Raw genomic sequence first — 17,736 nt, 5'->3', positions numbered from 1 at the left:
CCCAGATTAGCAGAAATGCCCCCTCCCAACAATCCTTCACCTCCCCCACCAATGGCATAACCTTAGTGGAAAGATTGAGTGAAAAGCCGGAAAAAGAATCATAAGTACCCAGAACATCTAACAAGGCAGGCAAAGAGCTCTCCGGATTAGTTAAAATAAGCAGAAGGTCGTCAGCATACGCCAAACCCTTCACCTGAAGTAGAGGATCATCCACTTCAGCAACACGCGCATCAGCCATCATAGTACGCAGCACGGGTTTCAAACAGATGATAAACAAGAAAAGCAATAAAGGACACCCCTAGCAACATGAAAGGGAGGCGATCACTGACCATTAACCAATATGCTTGCCTGTGGCTCAAAATACAATGCACATACCACAGATAGGAAGTCCCCCCCAAGCCCCCCAAATGTATGCTAACGTGGAAAACTGAAACGTCCAACCCACCCAGTCAAACGCTTTTTCAACGTCCACACTGATGACCATGGATGACACAGAATGATGTTGACAATGTGGCATAGACATTAACAGAGTAAGCATGTTAACAACAGACTGACGGCCCTGCACAAAGCCCATCTGCACAGAGCCAATAAGCCGTGGTATCACAGCCGCCAGCCTGGATGCCAAAATACATGACAACAGTTTCAGGTCTACGTTAATTAGAGAAATCGGACAGTATGAAGTGACTAACTCAGAGGCCAAAGTCAGTTTAGGAAGTGCTATATTTTCAATGGATGGCAAACAACCACCCTCCAAATTATCCAGAAAATAATTAGTCAGGGGACCCACTACATCCTGCAACAAGATTTTATAATACTCGCCAGAAAAACCATCAGGCCTGGGAGCTGAGTGAAGTTTAAGGGCCCCTATGGTCTTTTGTAATTCCCTCCCTGTAATTCTGGCCCCTAGGAACTATTGTGCATCCCTGGTCAACTTAGGAAGGCCACTCCGCTCCAAATAGGCCTTAATAGCATCTGTTGATAGAGACTCCTCTGCAGAATATAGGGTCTGAAAATAGTCGGTAAACAGCCGAACTATCTCCTCCAGATTAGAGGTAAGAGAACCAGCTGCATCTCGCAAAACACTGATGGTCCTATTCCCATCATTAGTCCGTACAACATGAGCCAATAAGGAACCTGCTTTATTACAAAATTTATAAAACCGCCCTTTGTGGTAAAGAAGCGTTTTTATACCAAACTCAATAAAAAAAAATTTTGAACTAAAAAAAGAAGTGCTTTTGAGGTCTTTTCATGGATAAGGGAATTTAAACTTACTTGGGTGGCATGAAGCAAGTCCTTATTTGCCTTAATCGGATATTCTATAGAAGTTTTCTTGACCACCCTGAGCTGCTTTTCCAAAAACAGTATCCTCGCCGCTAACCACTTTCTCCGAGCACAAACATAAGCTATAACTTCTCCCCACATTACTGCCTTAGAAGCTGTCCAATACAACGCAGATTGAGCGACATGGAGAGCATTATGATGTGCATACGCCTGCCATTTGGAAATAAGAAATTCGCAAAACTCAGGGTCTTTATATAGGCTAATATATTTATAGGTAAATGTTACAGTTTGAAGATTATGGCATTTAGCAAGAAGCCAATAAAGAGTAGAAAGAGTGTGTGCCCCAGCAGTGACATGAGGCGCAAGCAAGTAAATGAGGTCATGAGTTTTATAAACCTAGATGTTGTTTGAATGGAATAAGACAAAGGCCAGATAGAAAGATGTTACAATACTAATTAAATTGAAAAAAGGAATACCTAAAGGAATACTTAAACCCCACCTACCCACTCTATACCCTTAATATACTCTAATATGCTTCTAACTACCCAACTAATGTTAAAATGCCTCCATTTACCCAACACTTACTACCTTAAGATCTCGACAACTCTTTGGTAATTCTTATTACCCAACACTTATCACCTTAAGATCTCGACAACTGTTTGACAATTCTTATGTAACTCTTATGACATCTCTTATGCTATTCCTGTAAACTTTTATGTAATCTCTGAAAACTTTTATGTAATCCGCCTTGAACCGCAAGGTATTGGCGGAATATAAATCACTAATGTAATGTAATGAATATATTTTATGGACATTAAAGAGTTGTTAGTGGAGGGTTCTAAAGACAGAAGAGATGTAAACATTGAGAGACAGGTGTAGGCCAATGGTTATCCTGACTTTTTTCAGAGTTAAAAGTTGATAGATGAATCAAAGGTCAGATATTTGGAAGGTAGGCAGTGCCTACTGTGAACACAGGAAAGTAAGAATTCAGTCTTGGAAGCCAATTCTAATAGGTGTACATGTGCAGATTAGGTTTAGCGGTTGGGGGATTGTTTTGTTGTTTTTTAATATAAACATGTGTCCATCTTTAAAAAATGAATACAGTTCATTGGGAAAGAATGTCAAACTTTCTCATATGGCACAGAGATATGTGGAATGCGTGTTACTCCAGTAACCTTATTGACAGTAAACAAAGATAAGTTATTCCTAATATTGTCTGGAGTGGCATTACAGTTAATAGTTAAAAACTGGAAAAACCACTCTTTTGAACTTTCATTTTTGATGGGAAACAGTATACCTTTATTATCGATATGAAACTAATTTAGCTGAAAGGTCTGGGAGTATGGCTTCATTTGTAGATGTGTGTGGTCCTTTAGAGCACAGTTCTTCAACCGCCGGTCCGCGGACCGGTGTCGGTCCGCAAAAAAATCTTGCCGGTCCGTAAAGGATTCGGTCCCTGCAGCAACAAAAGGCCGGCATCAGCTGACTTGCAATTTCCTGTTGCAGTCGCTGTGCCGGGACTCCTGCCTTCGCCGGGACTCCTGCCTTCCACCGCGTTTGCCTCCTGCCTTGTCTCCGCACCTCCAGACCACCAGCGGCAGCTTTGTGTGCTTTTAACTTCAGCACAGAGCTGCCCCTAAGCAGTAGTTTAGCGCGGTTTCATGAGGCAGCCTCGGAGCCTTTGCTAAGCTGGCCCACATCGCATCATCGAAGTGGGCCGGCCAAGCAAAGGCCCCGAGGCTGCCTCATGAAACCGCGCTAAACTACTGCTTAGGGGCAGCTCTGTGCCGAAGTTAAAAGTACACAGAGCTGCCGCTATTGGTCTGGACTCTTGGGCTGCTGAAGGAGGGCAAAGAGCAGCTGTCCTGGAGGTTTCCCTTCCTTTCGCCTTTGCAGGTCCCTTTTTTTTTCTCCTTCAAACGGCAACGGGCCCAAGCATCGACATCAATCAAGTAAGTTCAACTGTTCCTTGCAAGCGGTTCTGCTCAGCCAAAGCTTCCCCTCTGACATGAGCCACCTTCAGGGGAAAGAAAGTGACCTGCAAAGGTGAGGGGAAGGGAGGCAGATGATGGAAGTTGGGGGGGGGGGATAGAGAGAAAAGGGGCAGATGATGGAATGGAGGAGATGAGAGAGAGAAGGGGACAGATGATGGAAGTGGGAAGAAGGGAGAGAAAGTAGAAGGCAGATGGATGTCAGTTGAGAGGGGAGAGCAGATGCTGAATGGAAGTGGGGAAAGAACACATACTGGATGGAAGGAGGAGATAAAGGGGGAAGAAAATAGTAAGATAATGGAGGGGTGAGGGAAAGGGGTGACAAGCTGTGAGTAGACACAGTGAAAAGAGGGAAACGGGACTAAATAGTAAGAAAGAATTTAATTTAGATGGAGGCAGAAAATAGAGAAGGAAGACCAGAGAAGAAAAGGGAAGAGAGAGCAGAGAATGATATCAGATCTGAGTGGAGGAAATGAGAAGAGAGAGATGCTAAAAAACCACAGGGGGGAGGGAAGGACAGAGATGCCAGACCATGAGGTGAACAGAAGGAAGATGATGGATGCCAGACCAAATTGGGGGGGCAGGAGGAGAGATGGCAGGGAAAGACAGACAGTGAATGGAAAGGGCAGATGCTGGACTGAAGAGTCAGAGAAGGTTATCATGCCACTGTACTGGGCCATGGTACGCGTGAGTGGACTGCTGGTCATGATGGACCTCTGGTCTGACCCAGCAGTGACAATTCTTATGTTCTTAGGGCAGACACTGGCTGGAAGAGAGTGAAAAGGCAATGAAAGCAGAAACCAGAGACGACAAAAGGTAGAAAAAAATAATTTTATTTCTATCTTGTGATTCAAATATATCAGATTTGAAATATGTATCTTGCTAGACATAACTGGGAAGTGCAAAGCCCAGGCAGTGCTTCTTTAGCTTCCAGCTGGCTTAGGGCTCTCTCTGACCAGGGGGCAGTTGCCCTAGTTCCACTCCCCTAACACCATTCCTGTCATGTGTGACTGTGGTATTCTGTTACATGATATTTGTGTAGCATTCTGTAATAATTTGGCTTATTCAGTTTTCTTGATATGTGAAGGGGAGGGGAGACAGGGGTTTTGTTGATCTTTGCCCTATATTATTTGTATTTATAAAATGACAATTGTATAGAATATTGTTTCTTTTTATAATTTAATAAAATATGTTCAATATATAATCATAACTATTTGAGGCTTGTGCGGATGGGATCAGATGGTTTGTGGGACCGAGCTCGCGGGGACGGGGCGGGGATGGTTTTTTAAAAAAAATTTCAGTCTTATTAGTTTGCCGGTCCACGAAATAATTATTTTATTTCCGCCGGTCCATAGGTGTAAAAAGGTTGAAGAACACTGCTTTAGAGGGCTTTGTTAAGCACTGTATAAGATGTTAAATTTAATAGATTGAACTAATATGAATGACAAACTCTCAAAGATATGTCCTGTGTCACTACACTTCACGCAACCCCTAGACCATAAGTCTAGGTCTATCATTATGAGGTCTTTATCTGTCATAGGAGGCAACAGTGCTCTGATATGTACTGTAATGGGTATCAAACTGAAGTGACATAAGAAAACATATTCAGCATGAAAGCTATCTTTCACTTAGCATATCTTTCAAACACACTTTACAGAGAAAATTATTTATTTTTAATATTGAACTTCAAAGTATACTATCTTACCTTTATAAATGCGACCCAGGCCTCTATAGTCCATTTGGTCAGAGCAGTTAAAGACAACAACATATTTCCCCAGACACTTCCCCATATCTTTAGTGGTTTCGGTTTTCCCTGTCCCAGCAGGTCCAGCTGGAGCACCACCCATACTCATTCCCAGAGCTTGGGACAGTGTAATATAACATCTGGAGAAGAAAAACAAAAATACACATGTCTTTATTTTATTTCCTATGAGTAAGACCTGTTTTAAATGCAGAAAAGTTATTTTTTTTTTAATTGTGCATGGGATAGGAGACAATGTTAAATTGTGGATTAAGAATTGGTTATCAGACTGAAAACAAAGGGTAAGGGTAAATATTGGTGTGCCAGAAAGGACTAACAGGTGAAACTGAAAGAAGCCAAGAGAGAGATACGACTGGCAAAAGCGCAAGCGGAACAGCAAATAGCTAAAAGTGTAAAAAAGGGAGACCAAATTTGTTTCTGATATATTAGTTAAAGGAGGAAGATGAAAATGGAATTGCGAGACTGAAAGATGCTATGAACCGATATGTGAAGAGTGATGAGGAAAAAGCAAACGTGCTACACAAATACTTCTGTTCTGTGTTCATGGAAGAAAATCCTGGAGAAGGACCGAGATTGTCTGGCAAAGATACACATGAGAATGAAGTAGATACCACACTGTTCACGGAAGAAAGTGTTTATGAACAACTTGAAAAATTGAAAGTGGACAAAGCGTTGGGACTGGACGGGATCTATCCCAGGATATTGAGGGAGCTCAGAGAAGTTCTGGTGGATCCTATTAAAGATTTGTTCAACAAGTCTCTGAAGACGGGGGTGGTTCCTGGGGACTGGAGAAGAGCGGATGTGGTGCTAATTCACAAAAGTGGTCACAGAGATGAAGCGGGAAACTACAGGCCGGTAAGCCTCACTTTGGTTATTGGAAAAATAATGGAAGCTTGCTGAAAGAAAGGATAGTGAAATTCCTAGAATCTAATGGATCTGAGGTAACATGGTTTTACTAAAGGCAAATGGTATCAAACGAATCTGATTGAATTTTTTGATTGGATGACCAGAGAATTGAACTAAGGATATATGCTAGATATAATTTACTTAGATTTTAGCAAAGCCTTTGGCACGGTTCCTCATAGGAGGCTCTTGAACAAACTTGATGGGCTGAAGTTAGGACCCAAAGTTGTGAACTGGATTAGAAACTGGTTGATGGATAGATATCAGAGGGTGGTGGTTAATGAAATTTGCTCGGAGGAAGGAAAGGTGAGTAGTGGAGTCCCTCAGGGATCGGTGATGGGGCCGATCCTTTTCAATATGTTTGTGAGCGACATTGCTGAAGGGTTAGAAGGAAAGGTTTGCCTCCTTGTGGATGATACCAAGATTTGTAATAGAGTAGACACTAAGTGGGGAGTGGAAAACATGAAAAAGAATCTGCAAAAGTATGGTCTACTATCTGGCAAAACTAGGTGCTCAGGTGGAATTACAGAATAGGCTGTCACCATGTGTCATCAGAGCACCTAAATAGAGGTGCTCACTAACAGAATTATCTCTTATAAGTTAAATATTTGGCCTTTTTGGCTCTGGTTATACCTGATTTTCTATATCCGAGTCAAATATACAATCTATACATTTGAGTCAGACAATATTTTAATTGGGCACCACAAATTTGGTGCCTAGATGTAGCACACTGAACACTAAGGCGCCTACAGTTAGGCGCCTAACTTACCCCCTTTTACAAAATCATAGCACGGTTTTTAGCGCCAGCCACAGTGGTAACAGCGTTGATGCTCATAGGAATTCTATGAGTGATGGAACTGTTACCGTTGTGACCAGCGCTAAAAAAATGCACTACAGTTTTGAAAAACGGGGTGGGGGGGGTGGGGGGTGGGGTGTTAGCTGGCAAAATACTCTGAATAGCCTCAATAATTGGTAAAAAGAAAAAATTAATTGGGTAATAGGCAGTTAACGCATGGCGCTTAGCAGTGCCTACCACTTAAGTGGGCGTTTCTCTGGGCAGAACGTGACTTATGTGCCACTAAGCACGATTCTCCAAAATCGTAGGTGCCTGAAATGTAGGCCCTTAAAACCCTCACCTACATTTCAAGCAACTAAGATTTTACATAGGTGCCACTAGACACGATTCTTTAAACAGGGCCTAAGTGTGACTGACACATGGCTGGCGCCACTTTTTTAGGCACTGGACAATTTAGGTGTTGTTTATAGAATCAGCTCCCAAGGGCCTGATTATATAAACAGCATCTAGGTTAGGCATCACTAGGTGCCCTATTAGTGGATGCCTAGCAAAGCCTAATTAAATTCCACATGCCACCCAAATTGAATTAACAAGTTTAATTGGCGTGGTAATTGACTACACCATTTATCTTTCATTTTAAAAAACCCAATCAATTAAAAATTGTGTGTGGAATTCCACTTGGCACCTAGCGGTCCTAAGTAGAGATGCCCTCAGACATCTAGTGACGCCTACCTGAAAAATAGGAGTTGTAGGGGCAGAAAATAGGCATGGTATATGTAGGTGTCGCTAGACATGCAAGAAAGGCGCTGGTAAAGATAAGGTGTGTAGATGGTATAGATTTATTGATGATATATTTTTTGTGTGGGAGGGAACAGAAAGTGAGTTGGTAGAATTTCTTGGATAGATAAATATGTGTGATCAACATATTCAGTTTACAGCTAATTGGAGTATAAGCACTATACAATTTTTGGATATACAAATACTGTATGAGAAAGGGGAGTTTATTACCACCATTTCTAGAAAACATTTGGACAGGAACACACTGTTACACTTTCGGATTTGTCATCCGTATGCAATGAAGTCCAATATACCTATAGGACATTTTTTGCGGTTAAGGAGATTATGCTCTACAAAAGATGAGTTTAAGACTCAAGCTTATCAGATTTGACTGAAGAGATCATATGAGTGGGGATACCCGACAAATATTGTGAAAACAGCATATAATTCTCAACGGGAATGGTTATTGTGCTTTATGGAAAAACAAGAATCCCAAGATTTGACTTGTGTGTTACCATTTTCATAGAAGGCAAAATATGTATGTCAGGCAATTTTAAAACATTGATCTATATTGAGATATCATGGGATTTTTCAAGAACAGCTCCGATTTGCTTATAAAAAAGGTAGGGCAGTGTTTCTCAACATGTGGTACGCATACCCCTAGGAATACATGAGCTGCACTGTGCTGGTCTCCTCCTCAATCGCCGCTGATGTCGGGGATCCCATGCCCTTCTTCCTGTCCTCCAGCTGCTTTGCCGAAGCCAACCCAGAAGACTTCCCTCCGATGTAAGAGCTGATGTCGGAGGGAAACCTTCCAGGTCAGCTGGGGATCCCAGTTACCTCAATAGTCCTTCCTGCCTTCAGCCGCACTTGTTTGCAGGGACATGGGCAGCAGCTCTTGCATGCTGCATGTGGCTGATCCAGAAGCCTTCCCGCTGACATCAGAGGGAAGGCTTGCAGTCAGTCATGTGCAGCATACAAGAGTCCCTACAAACAAGCGTGGCTGAAGGCAGAAAGGAGCAGCCCAGCTAGATGGCCCTGAAGGGAGCGAGTGCGGCCCTGAAGTGAGCAAGTATGGGAGAGAGGGGATATCAACATGGGACAAAGGGAGAATGGGAGGGGTAAGGAACATGTTTGGACATGGGAGGGGCATGAATTTGGGACATAGGCTGGAAGGCAGGGAGAGGGCCATAAACTTGGGACACAGAAGGAAAGGAGGGGCATGAACTTCGGACACAAGGGAGAGAGGAAGGGGGCACTAACTTGGGACATAGGAGGGAGGGAATAGAAAGGGAGAATTGTTGGGCATGAGAATGTGAGTGAGAGGGAAAAAGATGGTGCACATGGGGAAAGGAAGAAAGAGGAAAATTGGGCAGAGAGAGAAGAGTGAGGTAGAGATGCATGGGGAAGAGAAGGATGAGTGGGAGAAATGTTGGATAGGGTGGTGGAGATGGAACAGAGGGACAGGTTGAAGGGGATGCAAGGGGGAGCAAATGCAAAGTGATGCATGTGGGAAAGAGTAACCCAAATTATAGCTACATGTTACAGGGTTCCATGTTAGGAATCACCACCCAGAAAAAAGATCCAGGTGTCACTGTTGAGGATATGTTGAAACCCTCAGCTCAGTGTGCAGCGGTGGCTAAGAAAGCAAATAGAATGTTAGAAAATCTGTGAGGGAATCCGTGAGACCACTGGATATGAAGGAGCAACAGGGGCACTCAGGAAAAATAAGGCCACAGCGGAGAGACTGATTAAACTGGAAATGGTTTTCAAGGGTGATAATGTGAAGGAACTGAAAAATCTCGGTAAACTTGGAAGACGTACTAAGTCAAATTGTCAAGTTAAAGAGTGATAAATCACCTGGACCAGATGATATACATCCTAGAGTACTGAAGCAACTGAAACATGAAAACGCTGATCTGCTGTTAGTTATCTGTAACCTGCCACAAAAATTGTGCATAGTAACTGAAGACTGGAGGGTGGCCAATGTTACGCCAATTTTTAGAAAGAGTTCCAGGGGAGATCCAGGAAATTACAGACCAGTAAGCCTGATTAACCTTACAGTTTTAGGTACATAAATAGCCTTTAAACTTATTTCCCAACTGGTTTACAAAGAGCTTTGATTTTTACCTGTCAGTTAACGGAGTAATAACCAGTCTGTCTGTACAACCAAGATATTCATTACAATAGCTGAATTCCACATCTGTGATCTGGACAATACACTTATCCAAGTCATCAATAAAGTAAAAACGGGATTGTTTTTGCCATTCAAAATCAGAAGGCGATTTGATATTCATCCGAACCTATTTAAAAATTGCAACAACAAAAAAAACATGTTTAGTTTTATCAATGTTTTCAAAGAAAGGGAATAAAAAGATGGAGGGTGAAATAATTATTAATCAGCTCCTACCAACAAATAACCAAAAGACACCAATAAAATGTGCAACTTTTAGGCCTCCTTTTACGAAACTGTGATAGCAGTTTCTAGCACGGGGAGCTGAGCTGAATGGTCTGTGGTGCTCCCGACGCTCATTGAGTTCCTATGAGCATCGGGAGCAATGTGGGCCATTCAGTGTGGCTCCCCGCACTAGAAACTGCTATTGCAGTTTTGTAAAAGAGGGGGTTAGTATGCATGTTTTATAGTAGATTCTGTGGATGGGCAGACTGGATGGGCCATTTGGCCTTTATCTGCCATCATGTTTCTATGTTTCTAATTTATAAAGTTGGTAATCAAATGACCTGCAGCATTGCCTGGAAACCTTTCCAAAGCTCTAGTGCTGTTCTTGCCCTAGACATTGGTGCATCACATGACCTGCAACATTGCCTAGAAAGCTTCCTAAAGCTCTAGTGCTGTCCCTACCCTGGATGCCAGTAGTTCACATGATCTGCCACATAAGTGCACCTGGACATTGAATCACTATATTTTCAAGCTGCTAGCATCATTCCTTTCACTATTACTCTTACTCTGTGACAGTTTGCATACCCTTAAGGAGGCTGCTTTTGTTCCTTTAGATTGCCTGGATGCCTTCCTGAAGCGCTTGTGTTGTCCCTGCCCCAGATGTCAGTGGGTCATGTAACCTGCAACTTAAGGGCACCCAGATGTTGAATCACTGTATTTTCAAACTGTTAGAAGTGTCCTGTGTCACAGGTGGGTGCCAAAGGAGTGCACCCAAGAAGCAGGTAATGCTCTTTGGAGCAAACCCTGGACTATGTTTACTCTCTGCTGTTTTTAAGTTTTGTCACCTTACAACTCCAAGAATTACTTTTTCCTTTAATTTGTCAACCATGGCCATGAAAGTGACCATAGGTGTTTGTATTCCCTCTTTTTATGGACATTGGCCTACTCATCAACTCTTGGTTTGCTCATCATGCCAGGTAAGTAATCTGTTACCTTGTTCTTTATCTGCCCCTTCTTTACTGTCATTTGGACTACTTAACTGCAAGCCTCTTTGCACAAAAACTATGGTTATTTGGGATCTTATACAAGAGTCTAATGTCGACATCTTCAGCCTCACTGAGACATAGCTGTGTGACAGGGAGAAGCTGTTATATCATCTTCTACAATCCCAGTAATATAAATTCCTCCTAACACCTTTTCATATCCTGAATTGTCAGCACTAAGGATAGCATTTCCACAGCTGTTACTACCCTTAGTATGTTAAGTTAATTGGGACAGTCTTTTTAAATCCCTTGCTGACAGTTCTGTCCGCCAGCATGATCTATTAATTGTTGGTGAGTTTAATATACACCTTAACACCCCATCCCTTTTCTAAACTATTTCTGATCTTTTTTTAAGGATCTAGGGCTTCTCCAAGCTGTTGATAGACCTACTCATGTTGTTAGGCACATGCTTGATCTAGTCATTATTTCACCTGCTTCTCTTTATCAACCCTCTTGTTTACATTATCAACCAATACCTTGGTTGAATCCTTTTTTTCTCTCATTCATAATTTCCATCCCTAGGTTTCAATTTTCTTTTTCTTTTCTTTTTTTTATAAATCTTTATTCATTTTCAAACTTTCATCAAGTGTACACATCTCAAAACAACAACAATTAACACACCACTTGAAAATCTTACCATTATTTTCAAAATCTAATACTCAGCCCAATGTTAGATGGTTAGATGGTTGTGCAATCAAAATATTATGTATTTCTCCCCTCTCTTTGTCTTACCTGGTAATTTTGCTAATCTTTCTCTTGAGGAACAAAACAATTCAGTATTACCTTGACAATGATAATTTGCCAGGCACTCCCTCGTTTTCTATGAGGTTATCTAAGACAAACTATTTTGAAAACCTCATGAAGTATTCTCACAATATAGCTAGGATACTTTTTAGACTCATAAATCACCTCACTTCACAAGATCCTGAAAAGGATCTCTGCTTGGAGCCCTCAGCCAACTCTTTAGCTAGTTATTTTGCTTCAAAGGTAGATAAAATTCATTTGTCCTTGTCTCTAGCTTCCCTGTCTCATTCAGATTCCTCCTCTAGTCAAATTACTTCTTCACTATCCATCCTTGGTAATACTACCTCCAATCATATCTCAGCCACATGGCAAATGTTTTCCACTCCTGATCTTTTGGCATTATTGGCCATCCTCATCTACTATCTTTCTCTTGATCCAGTCTCTTCTTGGTTTAAATATGTTCACGGACTTCTTTCACTAGCATTGTCAATGATTTCACAAAGTCTATCAACTGTATATTAAATGTAATGTATTATTGTATGTAAAAGTGTTACTCGCCCTGGATAAGAGTGGGAGATAAACAAACAAACTGGCCAATTTCAATGAAGAAAACTGTAATCTTCCCTACCTTGAAAAAGCCTTCTCTTGATCCATCTCTTCCATAGAACAATTAGTTTCTAATCTCTGTTTCTTGTCAAAACTGTTGAAAAAAGTTTTTCAGCTTTTGCCCATGTTGAAGATACTCTTGTACTGCACCCTCATCAGTCTGGTTTCCACTTACATCATATTACTGATATGACTATTATTACTTCTCTTAGTTAAATTCATTCTTATCTTGATACCGGAAACATAGTCCTTATTGTTTCTCATGATTTGTCTGCAGCCTTTGATTTGGTAGACCATGTACTTCTATTAGCTCATCTTTCTGACATTGGTTTGGATGGTACAGTTTTGAAGTAGTTCTCATCTTATTTGACAAACAGGTATTTTTCTGTTCACATCCCTACATAAGTCTCCCTCAGGGTTTGATCTTAATCCCTGCTTTTATTCAATGTCTTACTTAGTCCCCTGGTTACTCTGGTTCAGGACTATAACCTTCAACCACTGTAAAGATGTTTATCTGCTCTTTCAAAATGGTTGCTATTCCCACACGCTAGTTTTAAATTTGAAAAAAAAAAATGACAACCTGTTGGATACCTGGTTATCATTCTAATCCAAACTTAGTCCCAACTCTTTCCATCTAGTCATCAGATTCAATCCATTACTTAGGAATCATCTTTGACTCTGGCCTGTCTTTTCAAAATCAAATGCTTCCTCACTCTTTGTAAGCTTTGAACATAACTTATTGTTTGCATCAACACTCTGTACTTTGATACAGGTTCTTTCCATTTCCAGAATAGACTATTATAATCTCATATATGCTGGTAACACTAAAGCTCAATTACATCATCTCCAAACTCTTTGAAACACTGCTACCCATTTGTTTTGCTGAGCAAAAAAGTTTGATCGTGTTACACCCCTTGTGTATACCCTGGTTACCAGTTCACTTTAGTATAGAATTTAAAATTCTCTTATATTCAAACCTATCATTTGGATACCCCTGCTTATTTAGCAATTTTGGTTATTCCATATACTCCTAAACATATACTATGAGCTCCTTTTACGAAGCCGTGGTAGTGGCTTTAATGCGCACGACTTTTAATCACGCACTACCCCTGCGCTAGCCGGAAATCAAGGCAGTGTGTAACAGGCAAGGGAAGATTTTACACCCACTTTCAAAGCTGCAGTAAGCAGTGGGGGAGAGGTGCAAGTTTCACAGAGTAATGTCAGACCTCAGGGAACAATTGGCTAGGCAGCCAATCAGAGAGCTGAGTGGCTCAGCTCACCTGGTTAAACATGGAGCTGATTCACACAGCAGGAGATCACCCCAGAGTTCACCACAGGGATCATCCCAGAGACCAACACAAGGGAAGAATGATTGGAAAAAAACACTGTAGAAAGCTCAAGCCAGTCTCTGGATCAGACATACCTTGGCTAGTGGCAAGGCAGGAGGAATCCTTAAAGCAAGTGGGAACTCCTAGCTGCCCAAAGCCTTACCAGGCTGAAGGCTATACTAAAGGGAGCCCAGCACCCCAAACACCCAGCAAGGTAAAATCTTATCTGCCTGCTAGGGGTGTAGAAACAGAGGCTCAGATAGCTAATTCCCAGCTAGAGATGGGGGCTAATGAGAGCAGCTGTGATTGCCAATCCCATGAAGAAAATGTAAGCCGGGATATTGAAATGTCTTCAGCATTCACAGGGCTTGAAGATATAAATAACACTGCAGAGCCAGAATATGAGATGGTATGGGAAGAAACATATCCCTTTGCCTAAAAGTTTGCTGTGAAGCTGAAACTGAATGCTAACGTTTCTCTGCATTTCTGTGAAGGAAGGGGCAGGGCACTTCAGTGACCTCCTAGTGGAGTCTTTCTAAAGAAACCAGTGTTTATTTAAAAGTTAAGAATTGCACATACCTTTAAAGGAAACCTCAAGGAATTGGTAATATCCACAATTGTAAAAACCATGCACTACAGCAAAGTTATAAAGGCTATAGTAAGTTTTGTGCATTTCAACATACAGCATCAGGGAGCTGATTGAACAACTGATGCAATTGTAGGTGCTCGGCACTGTGTATGAGAAGCACTCTGCAAACATTTGATTTTTCTGAAAGCATTCCGTGGCATCATTTTGGTTTGTCTTTTGAATTACTTTCTACAACATGATATGTTTGCTTGTGCCACTTGATTATTTTGGAATGCAAGGGTCAGAATAAAAATAAAAGAAACCTTTGTTTTGAATCCAAAGTTTGCAGTGCTTTATTGAGGGTGAGGCTTGCTTAGCCACTCCAGTGAACCGCTCAGCTGGATGCTGTGTGTGTCAGGACAGTGCCTTAGCACCCTATTCCCCGCCACAATATAAATATACACACATACACAGGTGACATCAATTTACATGTTGATTAACAATGATTTTAAAGATTTGAGTATTTTAAAGTTAGCTCTTGATAATGTAGAGGTTTGGGTAGTTGCACATAAATAAAGATCAATAGAGATAAGACCAAATTTCTTTGGTTAGACCCAGAAGAGAATGTTAGAAATAATCTGCTATCAAGTTTAGATAATAAAAATTATCATTTTGATATGCAGGCAAGAGTTTGGGAGTTTTTAATGGCACTTTCAATTAATGGCACTGATTAAGCCAAATAAGAAAATTAAGGGGTCCTTTAATTAAAGCACGCTAACTGATTTAGCATGCGCTAAATGCTAAGGCAACCAAAGAATATAATGGGCGCCTTAGCATTTATCACGCGCTAAATCAATTAGAACGCACTAAATCGGTTAGCACGCCTTATAAAAGGACCCGTAAGATAGAAGCCTTGATTGGCTAAGCACACTAATCTAGGCACCTATTTGTAGGCATCTTTTATAGAATCAGGGCATTTCTGTCTTTCTCTTCATGAAAACAATTTGTGGCATACACCACACATGTATTAAACTTACAAGATCATCAAAGATATCCTTCTGATGAACATGAATAGTGATTAAAGTTTCATATTTTGTTCGTTCCATCTTTGTCAGGTCTTGGGTTGTCATATCAATTAAATCATTCAGCAGATCCAGAAACTTCTGATTTGTTGTTTGCATAACCTTTACCACAAGAAAGTGAAATAGTTATATGACTATTATCTTGTATATCCAAAGTAAAAGCAACCAAATTGTACACAACCTCAGTTCCACAGACTATATATTGTATATATCTACTTAAGGGGGTAATTGTAAAAATGTTTCCTCTTTATATTGCTTTATATGAATATAAAAGGCCTCATATAAACTTGTGCAATGCACATGATCCATATCAAATAAGTGTATTCTTATAGGTGTGTTAAAGGAGGAATCTGAGTAAAATGCAAGCAAAGTCATGAAGTATACATGTAAATTATAAAATACATATGCATGAGGTTCTTCAGCTGCATATATTTACATCTGCTCCACTGCTGGTTTAATTGTATGCAGTCATACTGCAGCCATGATTTCAGCAGATTTTGTGCTGGTATTTTATAAAAAAAATATACATTTTTCTGATTAAAAAATTGCTCTATTTATCTAAAAATTTAGAGATGAATAGAGTAATTTTTGAACCAGAAAAATGTATATTTTTATTTCAAATATTGCCATTTTCTAGATGTTTTTGTACATAGTACAACTTTTTTAGATACTATTTTCAAATATATGATTTCTCATCTTTTTCTTTTTGTATATTTTCTTGAGTTTCAGTAATGCGCTGGCTATACTTGGCTATCCTGATAAGACAATAATTTGTTATTATTCACTCCTAATTCTTAAGTCTTGGATCCAATTTTGAGGACTAGTGTGCGATTAAGTTGAGGAATATATTTCTTTGAAGTTTGGGTTTATTTTCAGGATTGAAAGTAATTAATATTATGTTTTCATAATTGCACTTTCTGTACAAGATTATATGCTTGTTAAACAGTGTGAAAAATTATAAAGAAATAAATGTTCCAATAAAGCTGTAACATCCAGAGAACTTTCCTGTGGTTTCCCATCATCATTTCTCTTTTGAGAATCCTGATTCTTTGCAGGTAAATAATACACTCTTGACAATGGTGGTAAAGAGTTCTCAGGAATTTTAAGAATTTCTAGAAAGTAACGCTTTATCATGTCTCTTGGAGAAATTGAAACCTTTGGAAAATTAATTAAACGCAAATTGTTAATCCGACTGTTATTTTCAAGTGGTTCCAATTTTCTCCTCATAATTAGATTATCTTTTACAAGTAGGTCTTAGTTACTTTTAATCATTTTTAAATCCTTCTTTTCTTCCTGAATTTCAGTCTTCACTAATACAATGTCTTGTTTCAAAATATTAATTTCTTCTTTCTCTGTTTTTAATTCCTTCTCTAAGATCTTTATTTGGGGATTAAGGGAATTTCCCAAAGTAGAAACTAGATCCCAAAGCGAATCTAGAGTGACTTCTGGGGGTTTAACAGGAGCAAATGAAGTTATTAGTGCAACACTAGACTGCTCAGTTGAACTGTTTACCTCCCCAATGCCTTGTTCCTCCTTAGATAAGGTTGTCCTGATCGCTGATTCTTCCAAAATAAAAAAATTCTTTGGAGTTGTTCCCTGTAGCAAGCCCTCCGATACGCTGGCCTCTCGAGGGGAGAACACTGTCTCGTCGGACATACTCTCCTCTCGTGGAGAGCTGGCTTCCAGCAGCAATGGCTGAAGGGGAGGCGTCCTGATGTCGGGGCTCAATGTGACATCCAGCCTGGGGGTATCCGTCGAAGCACTCCTCTCTGCTGACGCTCCCAACGGGCAATTCCCCGAACCAGCCTGCTCGCTTTGGAGGCATCTGAAAATGTCCTCAACTGTAATAATCGTAGGTACCAAGCGCTGGGAGGCACCACCAATGCTCTTGCCTCTTCTTTTTGGCATTCTTGAAAAGTAAGGAAGGCACTCTCAGGTGTCCGATCGGCAATCAGATAGTGCAGCCATCTTGGATCCAATCTTCTGAGTTTGCATTATGGCCTATGGGAACTTACGAGCTTGCTTTTGGCTTATGAGCATGCTTTTGGAACAAATTATGCTCGTAAACCAAGAAACCACTGTACTATGTTTATCACACCAAGAAGCCTTTATGCCATGGCTTTATGCCTTTCCAGTTTTGTTTATAGCCTTGCTCTGTACAATCGTACTATGTTTATCAAACTAAGAAGCCTTTATGCCACAGCTTTCGAAGAATAGAAGTTAGACTGTGGATGGTGGGTGTCTCAAAAATTGTGTGTGGGGGGGAGAGCAGGACAGGGAGGAACGAGACGAGGTGCATGGTGGCCGGTGTGTATTGGCGGGGTTCTTTCGGTATTAACAAATGTATGTTTGGTTTTTGTAGTAGAAAATATGCCTTCACAGTGCAAGAAGATGTCCAGACAGGCCGCAGGCAAGCAAGCAGCATGAGCCAGTCCAGCGGCTGCGCTGAGCGCAGGT

The 17,736-nt window shown here is 40.7% G+C and overlaps 1 protein-coding gene across 1 annotated transcript in view; it reads right to left on the bottom strand.

Moving 5' to 3' along the window:
• The window catches only part of LOC117353985 (dynein heavy chain 5, axonemal-like), a 629,516-nt gene that overhangs the window by 390,841 nt on the left and 220,939 nt on the right, over positions 1 to 17,736 (bottom strand). Inside the window, exons 40-42 of the mRNA XM_033930650.1 lie at positions 15,235 to 15,381; positions 9,641 to 9,813; positions 4,978 to 5,156 (exon numbers count right to left, since the gene is read on the bottom strand). Of these exons, the coding sequence (XP_033786541.1) occupies positions 4,978 to 5,156; positions 9,641 to 9,813; positions 15,235 to 15,381 (499 nt within the window). The remainder of the gene's footprint in view (positions 1 to 4,977; positions 5,157 to 9,640; positions 9,814 to 15,234; positions 15,382 to 17,736) is intronic.

This window comes from Geotrypetes seraphini, chromosome 2, assembly GCF_902459505.1.
Source record: "Geotrypetes seraphini chromosome 2, aGeoSer1.1, whole genome shotgun sequence".
NCBI lineage: Eukaryota > Metazoa > Chordata > Amphibia > Gymnophiona > Dermophiidae > Geotrypetes > Geotrypetes seraphini.
This window is presented reverse-complemented; position numbering and strand designations above follow the sequence as displayed.